At 41.7% G+C, this 10,796-nt stretch overlaps 1 protein-coding gene across 1 annotated transcript in view; it reads right to left on the minus strand.

The window, feature by feature from the left end:
* Window positions 1-2,482: 2,482 nt before the first annotated feature.
* The window catches only part of vsnl1a (visinin-like 1a), a 35,035-nt gene continuing 26,721 nt past the window's right edge, over window positions 2,483-10,796 (minus strand). Inside the window, exons 3-4 of the mRNA XM_080452611.1 lie at window positions 4,306-4,521; window positions 2,483-2,929 (exon numbers count right to left, since the gene is read on the minus strand). Coding sequence (XP_080308737.1) covers window positions 2,732-2,929; window positions 4,306-4,521 — 414 coding nt within the window. The 3' untranslated portion in view covers window positions 2,483-2,731. The remainder of the gene's footprint in view (window positions 2,930-4,305; window positions 4,522-10,796) is intronic.

The raw sequence follows: 10,796 nt of genomic DNA on the forward strand, positions 1-10,796 counted from the left end.
TGTCAGGCAAACATTCTGCAAAATGATGTGAGCTTGTGGATCAGCTATTTTCGGTGAAGAGATTTGGTGTAGACTAGGGGAAAAAGTAGGGGACCAAGCATAGACCCCTGGGTCCCCAGTCAACTAAATATATAGGGTTTAAATGGTTAAACCTCAGTATGAGCAAAATGTTTATCTGGTCGAGAGGCATACGCCTAAATCACAGCTGTTTGACCAAACAAGCTTTTGTGAGTTGAGTTGAGGTAACAGAACAGTCAAGGGCCCATAGAGTTCCTTTTATTAGAGTAAATCACACAACACAAGGGAGTAGTGCAGCCATGTCATCAGGAACACAATACATGCTACAAAAGAATCCTTGTACACGGTTGCCATTGCTTACATTTGGTATCTCGGTCGCAATAGTAATAAGAGAGTTGTAATTATAAACATTTCAGATTACAAACTTACTGGGACAAGCCTAATTGCTAAACGATGGCAATGGACTGGTGTTATGTTGTGTTGATACAGGGTTTATTGCAGTGCTGTAAATTATGGATATAATGACTTGTCGAACCTATGCCAACTCCCTGATAAATGAGTACACTGCAAAATCCTTGTGTAAAAGCTGGCCCAGTGTCAAAAACTTGACAAAAAGAGTAAATCTTTACACTCTCGCAGTTAAACTAACACTAAGCATTTTACTGTGTACGCTGCAAAATCCTCAATGTTAATTTAACTCTTGAGTGTTATGGGTCCATTTGGTTCCATTTGTACACTCTCAGATTAACACTCAGGATTTTACCGTGTACGTAGAGTTTCAAAGATGTTTTTTTTATACCAGTTGAGCTCTGCCCTAACACCACCATGGAGCTGTCTTCACAAACCGACCAGAGCTTGCACGTTATTTCCAAGCAATCTTTGTCTTTCTTAAGTGGAGGGTGCTCTACTGAACTTATATACAGTTAGTATGCATAAGCATGTGTATGTTAAGAGAGAGATACAGGGGAGTAAAAAAGTACAAAAAGACGGATTGGTAACAGGAGCAATAGAGAGAATAACTACTTCTAGGAGGAGGGCTGGGGGAGAGAACTGTTTGGCCTACTAAACACGTGGCTTTACGAGGGCTGTCATCTTGTTAGAGGGTGCAAAGAAATGTCACACGCTGCTTCTGTCTGTGCTGCTCCGAGCACTCGTTTACTTAAGTTCAAGAAATGTTGCATTGGCCTTATTCCTTGTTCTTCTTCACAACCTTTATACCTGAACAGTGTAAACAAAAACAAAAAACTCTGAATTTCAGCTCATTGATTATGCAACCTGTATGTTCATTGGGGGTAAAACAAATACTGGTTGAGAGGGTGACATAGGTTGAAACTAACATACATAAAAAAAAAACTATTGTGTAGATACATATGCTATCTTATATTCTTACCATTTAAACTAATTAAAGACGTTCACTACCTCTGGTTGGCTACATCAGGGTACATGGTTTTGTAGTGAAGATTTTGTGATCTCAATTGTTTGGAACCCAACAGCTTAAATTTCAATCAATAATTGATTTACCAATTAACCATTCGATTTATTTTTTCTCATACCGATTTAGAATGATGGGTTCACCAGATACTCTACATCCTTCCATATCTACTCATTAAAAAATTGATTCAGGAGATAGAGTATTTATATGCACAGGGGTAGGGAATTAGATCTTTGCAACATGTACTATAGCTAATCTACAAGGAAACATGCTCCCACAGTTATAGCAGTCAAAATAAAATGTCAACAAATCACAAAAAATTACATCCCATGTGACAATACTTGTAGAACAACCTACCCTAATATAATTACCCACCCATCCCATTTCAATAAAAATCTTTTCTTACGGTTTTAAAGTGTCACCAATGTTTCTTTGATAAGGCTTTCTGTTTTCCATTGATTTTACAGGATGCACATTGAGGAGATTTTAAGGCAGAACCTAAAGACATGCAAATTTACTTTTTGTTTTGTACAAGCAGGTGTGGGGAAGGAACAGTTGGACAGATGCTAATCCATCTCTTTGTCTATCCTGGGATAAAATTGGAGGATGGATTAACTGTTGTAAATAATTGTCATTATAGGAAACTGGTTTGGTTGACTTACTCAATATTATGAATCACATACTGTATAGCTAGCATCAGTAAACTCGGAACAATAAGTAGAGTAACGGTAAATCTTTAATGTAGCACATCACCGATGCGCAAGCTCCGGTTGAATGAGACTGTATGGAAAATACTTTGCACACTTCACATTTTGGCAGTTGATCTGTAAATAATTTAAATATATTATTCATATTTATTTATCTCTATATATATTTATATATTTGTGCGAGGGGTCAATATGTAGGGAGAGTGTGTGTGTGTGTGTGCGTGTGCGTGTGCGCGCGCGCGCGTGTGTGTGTGTGTGTGTGTGTGTGTGTGTGCGCGTGTGTGAGAGTGAGTGAGTGTGTGTGTATGTGGTTCAACGTGTCAGCGTGCAACCCGCACTCTTGCATTCGCACACTGTTGTTATATGTTACGTGTAGATCTTTTTATAGCAAATAACATTCTCATGCACACGAGTGTTTCAAACACAAGAAGCGGATCCATTGAAAGGTAGTCCAAGCATAATATATATAATATTTTTTTGTCAGTGGAAATATAGCTGCAAACTGAATGGAACATGAAATTCTCGCTGTGCAGTCTGTGGTGGCTGAGGGGGAGCGCTTGCTTCGCCCTCTGGCCTATTTCTGGAGGTCACACTGCAGGAGTAATACGATGGAGGGGTCGCTCTTGGCTGCCTCCTTGAACTCCTCCAGTGAGATCTGGTCGTCGTTGTTCTTATCCATCTTGGAGAAGATCTTGTCCACCCTCTGCTCTGGCGTCAGGCCGTCTTCGTTCATCTTCATCATGATCACTGTGCCCACCATCTTGTAGATGGCCTGCAGGAGAAGACAAGAGGGAAGCGGTGTGTTGAGATTTGATCATTAACCACTTTCAACCTGGCGTTCCTATTCTGGACATGTCATTATAGGCGAAGGTTTTCTAAAATTTCCTACAAAATATCCAAAAGTGTCAAAGACAGACGATCTACAAGCTCACAACGAGTTGTGACGGGTTGCAGAGCTTGTAGATTGGCTATTTTCACTATTCGTTGTACGACAAAGTATATAGGGCTTACGTGGTTCAGTGAAGGAAATAGGAGATTTTTGGACTTGCACATGCTTTTCACAAATGAGACACAAACTACTGAGCCTAACCCCAGCAAGACACAAGAAGACACAGGCCCCAAACCAGGACTCATTTGTGGGTGGTAGGCGCACAGGTGTATATGCGTGTCTGATTGTGTGTATAAGTATGAAGTCTTGAATGTAAATATTTTTGAGTGTTCGATTATTACGAACAATGTAAGTAGTCTTGAATGTAAATACAGATTTCTTTTGACTGTTCATTCACTATTAACTTTGTAATTGATGTAACTAACTTAAACCGACATGTATAAAGGATCAAATACACTTAGCCTATGCCTTTTCGATCAACCAGAAAGAAATGTTGGATTACAGCGTGTAATGTTTTATGATACTGTGTGTTGATGTGGATCGAAATAAACTAAACTAAAGGTCGAGAGGCTGTGCGGGTGACAGAAGGGTATCCATGAACACTGCACTGAACTTCAACATTGCAACAGGTCCAGTGCTCTGATCTCCATGATAACATGTGTTATTTTGTGTGGCATTTTAAGCCTTTATTTGGTAGAATTCAAAGGTCACCAAAATGAGTAGGGTTAGATTATGGGATTTTTTTTCCTGAGGGTGATGCTGGAGGAAAGATAATGGTGGTCACTCAAATGGCAAGGGTCCAATCTCCAGTGGAAATATAGCTGCAAACTGAATGTAACAATATTTCTCGCTTTACAGTCCGTGGTGGCTGGGGGTAGCAGATCTCCAGGGAGTGTATCTCCTGGGAATTGTATCTCAAGGGAGCGTGAATTCACTCAGCAAATCTCATGGCAATGAATCCACCAATTTATCAGATTTTGAGATATCTTGTGTGCAATTAAAGATTTTGGCCTGATGGTGGTGCTAGAGGAAAGGCCATGGGTCAACAGAAACAGTAGGGTTCATCCTCTGATGTTTATGAAGCTTTCGAAATATATTCAACGTATCCTCATCTTTAGGACCCGTAAGGTTTCATTTTTTACACCCTCAGAGTTAAATGAATGATTTTACTCTGCAAATTTGAGATGGTGTGTAGATGAACTCTCTCTTTTTCCCTTCCTTCCTTCTGTCTATTCTTCCTTCCTATCTATCTTCCATACCTCGATGATCTCCAGCATCTCCACCCTTGTGATCTTGCCATCTCCGTCCAGGTCATACATGTTGAAGGCCCAGTTGAGTTTCTGCTCGAAGCTGCCTCGTGATGTGATGGACAGAGCACAGATGAACTCTCTGAAGTCGATGGTGCCGTCACCGTTCTTGTCAAAGGTCCTGAAGGCATGCTGGGCGAACTTTGATGCATCACCGTATGGGAAGAACTGGAAGATGGAGAAAGAAGAGGATTATGTTAAGCCTAAGTTATTCTTTGGCTCAGTACTCTCTCTCTATCTCACCTTTCTCACGCACACACACACAAACACACACACACGCACACACATACGCACGCACGCTCAAGTAAAAGAGAAATGAAAAAAGCAAACATTCAAGAGGACATCTTAAATATTCATAATTTAGAGTTCAGATTTCTGGTCTAATCAAGTGGGATACGTTCATACACACAAGTAAACTGTAGACTGATGAGCAAATACAATGCTCAAGTGCTCAGGGACAACATATTCAATGGGAACAATGACTCCTGTGAATGATAAATGATACTACTACCACTACTACTACTACTACTGTATGCCATCCAACGTATAAATGAAGGTCACACATAAATAAATGCAAGCAGAGGCCCCCATTCTTCAACATCAAGGTGTTACAACGCGGTTAGATAATACGTGCTATGTGAGCTGGCACAGCCCTATACGTACATACTTTCATTAGTATAAACACACTGAACAATTTGTCTGGAGTCACGACAGAGAGAGAAGAGAAGCCAGAGGAGAGAAGTGTGGAAAGAGGCAGCCAGAGTGATTAGCTATGCTAACCGAGAACCGCAATAGAGTATTTGAATCATTTACTCTCAGAATCAACATTGTACGCCTCAGAAGCTTATCAATAAATTTTCATCAATGCTGTCGTGTTTTTCGGACAGTTGTGACGTCATGTGTTTATGCTGCTGAAGAAGGAAAAACTTAGGTTGCATTGTAATTTATTTTAACACGTTTCTACACTGTGTTCAGACTCTAGAGATACTAAAACAGTTGAAGACCTACTATTTTTCCACATTAAATATTGATTGGGAATAAATAAGGGAATCAATAAAGAACCAGACCGACGAGGAGAATAGCTAATGGCATTGGTATCAATAAAATCGTATCAATTCCCATCCCTCAGAGAGATCGATTGAGGGAAACTACCCTGAACGTCTAAAACAGTGGTTCTCAACCCCCCGAAAATAATCATATTTGAACTGGGGACCCCCCCCCACCCTGATAAGCACTTGGAATGTAGGAGTTGAGGCATTACATTTTGTTTGACTCGGTTGTAGGTTTTTGCCTCTTTCTTATAATATTTGACCAATTTTTATATTATTTGATTTTTTTTATTTTCTTTTCTTTTTTTTTGTCTTAAAAGTCCTTAAATTGTCACTTCACTGTCATCTGGGGACCCCCCCCCCCAAAAAAAATGTATCATGTAGGGACCCAAATGGACCCGTAAGGGTCCAACTGGTTCCATTCGTACATTCGTACACAGAGTTATGAGTGTCCTTGAAATTAAAATAGTTTCAGAATCACTGTGGTACTGTATACAGAATAGTCTTCACGAAGCACACACAGAGAGAGAGAGAGAGAGAGAGAGAGAGAGAGAGAGAGAGAGAGAGAGAGAGAGAGAGAGAGAGAGAGAGAGAGAGAGAGAGAGAGAGAGAGTGTGAGAGAGACAGACAGACAGACAGACAGACAGACAGACAGACAGACAGACAGACAGACAGACAGCTTGAAGCTGCTGCAGCTGCAGGGTGTTTTACCACCCGGAACATCATGCTGCAGTAGAAGACAGCTCTCACTGCAGTCACCACTTATACAGAGGCAGAGAACGCCCTGGAGAAACTCATAAGAAGGCAGAACAGAGAGCGAGAGGGAGGGAGAGGGAGGGAGAGGGAGGGAGAGGGAGGGAGGGAGAAAGTATTAAGGAAGGAAAGGAAGATCGACGAGCTGTGGTCCCTCTGCTGCAGGGGTGTCATTTGGGGACACAGGCTTTCCAATAGCGTTCGCATTTAACCTCAAATTCATATTTTCACCACCAAACACCCAACATTTTCTGTGGATTCATCTTGAATTTAGATCAGCATCTCAATTCACAAGCCATCCATCTACATGTGACATGTGACAATTTACAATTGAGGTGTTAGCAACTTACAAGTGCAAGATCAGAATAAGCAGAGTAAAGATGAACTCTAGTCAATAAACAAAAAGGTAAAGTCACATAAATAGAGTTCGGAGAGAACAATGTATTAACCTAGTATTTGTCTAAACAACATGCTATCGAAATAATATTCTTAACATTTGTGTACAGAAAAAAACTAATCTGTGAAAGAGTGACCCAAAAAAATCCCACGTGAACAAGTGATGAAGATATACAGTATCTGCATAGTAAACTACCATCTAACGAACAAAGGTGACAAGAAGCGATACAGGGAGAGTGAAGTGCTAGGGCGAGAGGTGGAGTCTGGAGCGGTGAGTCTTCAGAACATTGGGAGTGAGTCTGCAGTTCTGCAATGGGGGAGTTTATTCCACAATTTGGGAGCCAGGAGGGAGACGAGTCTAGGACGTGTGGAGCGTTGTCCAGGATGTTTTAGGAAAGGCTCGAACAGCATTTAGCTGATTTAAGTCAGCGGGAATGGTTGTAGGGTTGGATCATATTTGGATACAAAAAAAGCGGTTCAAGTACAGTTGCAACTCAGGTCTGTTTTTAAAAAAAATAGAGTGTTTACCCATTAAAACCGTTAAAGTTTTTCATTATAGATTTTTGCGTTGGATATTCAAAAATAGCAGATATAAAATGATGCAAGCTTGTACATCTGCTAGTTTTGAACATTTTAGAAAAATCTTGAAAGTGTGCGAACTACTGATTTAGAGGGCATTTGTAGAATCGGCCTCAGGTCTTAATGGGTGGTTAAGTGGTTACTTTTTATGCCACCCTCTATTTTGTTCCGACAGAATTACGCCTCTGCTCCGCTGCACAAGAGCCAAACAATTGTGAGCGAGGCAGAGAGCTCACCAGCCAGGATGTGTGGCCCACACTGGGGACAACACAACACAGCGCTCTCCCATGAGTGCAGCTTGCCCCTGCCCTGGTATGACCCCACCAGGACCCATCTGCCCAGGATGTCCAGAGGGAACAGGAGGCACATGGAAAGGACGATACACAGGATTCAATTTAGAGAGAAGACCGGGAGAGGAGAGGAGAGGAGAGGAGAGGAGAGGAGAGGAGAGGAGAGGAGAGGAGAGGAGAGGAGAGGAGAGGAGAGGAGAGGAGAGGAGAGGAGAGGAGAGGAGAGGAGAGGAGAGGAGAGGAGAAAGTGCCACTGCGGCTCACAAGAGAGAGAGAGAGAGATAGAGAGAGAGAGATAGAGAGAGAGAGAGAGAGAGAGAGAGAGATAGAGAGAGTGGAGCATAGTGACGGGACTGTGAAATAGGGTACTACTCTTACTGCTCACACAGTAAAACAACAGGTCCATTTGGGTCCATTTTTACACACAGTTAAATTAACACTTGTCTGACGTGAAAGCGTCCACATTGTTCGGATGTCAGAGAAAAACGGAGGTGAATGGACGGATACAGGAAGAGACAGACAGGAGGACACCCTAAAGATGTCAAACCCCCGCTTCACGAACACCGCCCGCGTACCACACTTTGGAGAGGACTAAATGGACTCTTGAGCCGTGTATAATAACAACTGAACATCCAAATTGAACCATTCGCATCTCATAACACTGCTAAATGTTTTAATCCTGCCCTGATTTATGCCCCATCTGTGGTTATTATTGCCTGTATCGGCTCTTTGGAGACAAGAGACAGCATAAACGCCAGGCAGTTTGTGGCCACTCAGGGATGACCAGGCACAGCTGGTTTAGTAAAACTTTAATGTCAGTGAATGTGTTTTGTGTGTGTGGAGGGGCGTGACGAGGAACCATGTGGACAGTTAAACAGTGATGCTACATCATCCGGAGCCGAGAGACCTCGATCCGCACGGCTCCTCCCCGTGCACACTGCCCAAATCATCATGTGTTTAAGTGGAACATAAAAGCTCTCATATTCAGATGACAAGCTGCTACCACTGCTGATCCACTAGACGAGACATAGAAATGACAGGAAGAGAGACAGAGAGAGAAAGAGAGAGAGAGAGAGAGAGAGAGAGAGAGAGAGAGAGAGAGAGAGAGAGAGAGAGAGTGAGAGAGAGAGAGAGAGAGAGAGAGAAGAGACAGCATGTGGTCACGCTTTAATGGAATCATTTCACACTATAACAGTCCGGATTGGGTAGTTGCACAGAGACTCTGCATGCGACATCAAGGGACACACAAATATTATGGTTCATTCATTTGCCTGCTATAAAAACAGCCCTATCATATTCCAACTCATAGAGTGAGGATGAAACAAATCTCAGGCAATACGTATAATAACAATAGTAACAACACGTGCCTATTCATGGTGTAGTAGTATTCTGGAGCGAACGTTCAGCGAACATAACAGATCTATAAGCTCACAACGCAATGAGCGGTTTGTGAGCATCATTTTGTGGGGGGGGGGGGGGGGGTTACTACAGTATAGGGTTTAAGAGGCTATGTCATGCATCTATCCAGATTACTAGTTGTTGGTCTGTGCTGCCAAATCTTCAGATAACAGTTCAACTGGGCTGACATCCCATGGTTTACCAGCTACTAATCAGTATCCCCTGAGGGTCGGAATATAAAGGCTGTGAAGAGTCTGTATACAGTACACTCAGTCACGCTTGGGGAATAAGAGATTGCATGTAATGGGATTAAAATCATCTGATTTCATACAAATGGCAGCTGGAACACTATATCCAAAGATGTATGTTAACAATCGCAAAACTTTAACCACTTGAGCCCTATATACAATACTCACGCGATGTGAGCTCGTAGATATGCTGTTTTCAACAAATGGTTGCCAATTTTCGCAAAATGCGTCTATTATGACATGCCCAGAATAGGGAAGCTAAGGTTTATGTGATTAAGAAAAAGGACAAGGACAATGTTTTGGTTTCACCGACGCATTTTGGCCATCAAACAAAACCATGCCAATGTTTTCACCTGGTCAGCCTTCATCAGAGTATGATCTGAAAGTTAGTGAGTGTTACCCATACCACCAATCTGGGAACCCAGATCCAACTGAAAATGAAAAACAGCGACCTCTGCTGTTTGTTCTGTTGGCTCTGGGCGGAAGAAAACGTAACACCAGTGCGCAAGGAAACCGGGGTTTAGGTCTGCCTTCAGCTTTCACTTCCGGTGGGTGCCACTATGTTTTCATTCCCACTAACAATATTTCTACACGGAACACTAACACCACTTCTCCCAGAGAACATGGATCGTTTTGGTTATAAGCCCACTTGTTTCTATGATGAAAGAGTAAGTTAAAATGTGAATATCTTTCCGTGGTTTTGTCTGCTCCGCGGACGCTATTGTTAAATTAGTTTGGGTTTGTTTTGAGGGGGAAAGATCGACGGACATGTGAATCCCGCCCACTACATTTGATTGGGTAAAGCGCGGCCTGCTTCCTGATCTGAAGGCACGCCCACTTGTAGCCAATGCGCACACGTTATGACGAACCTCCCCGACAGATTCCAACGCAGTGCAGAATCTGTTCTTGAGAGATTACCATACCACACATGAGTATATGGGTAAAACAGTCGATCAAACTAATCTGTAGGAGCAGATCTACAGTAGGCCTACATGTATGTGCCATGTCTAATGTCTATTGTCAGTGTGCTTTGTCACCCTCTACAGACATGGAGAGAGGAGAGGATAAGAACCTGGCCAAGAGAGGGCCAGGTGTAGTTGATTGGAGGCTCACAGCTTCTAGGTTTTGTTGTTGCTGCCTTCTAGTTTGAGTTTTATTAAAGTCCATCTATTTCATGTTTTCAAGCCTGGAACTAATGGAGATGGAATATACGTTTTTTTAGTTCAACTTCAACATTTCCTTTTTTTTGTTTGCTGGTCAAAACCAGTCAGTGTAAAGAGGTACTCTCAATCAACCACAAAAGGTCATTACGTTGGTTACTGTCTTTTTGGAGTACAAGACTAAATGGACAATATGGATTCATGGATTGTTTGATGGATTTCTGGATTATTGGATGAATTGATAGACTGATAAGAGACATGGATTGATGGATTCATTTATAGATTGAAGGCAAAAAGAAGAAAGGAGAGTGGTATGTATGAACATGTCCTGCTGTTGTTACACAACAATGAACTGGCCTATGTAAATATGGACATGTGGAACTAATGGATTGTGTTGGTATTAATGGATTCATGAAATTACCATGACATTCTTCAATCGATTATAAAAAATAATCAATAATCTAACAAAATAATTAATAATCAATGCCAACATTGTGCATATCATTATAGGTGGAAATCGTTCAAAAAACCTTCAGTGAAAATAGCAGATCATTGCATGACACCATTGTG

The sequence above is a fragment of the Gymnoscopelus braueri genome (assembly GCF_963280865.1).
Source record: "Gymnoscopelus braueri genome assembly, chromosome: 16".
NCBI lineage: Eukaryota > Metazoa > Chordata > Actinopteri > Myctophiformes > Myctophidae > Gymnoscopelus > Gymnoscopelus braueri.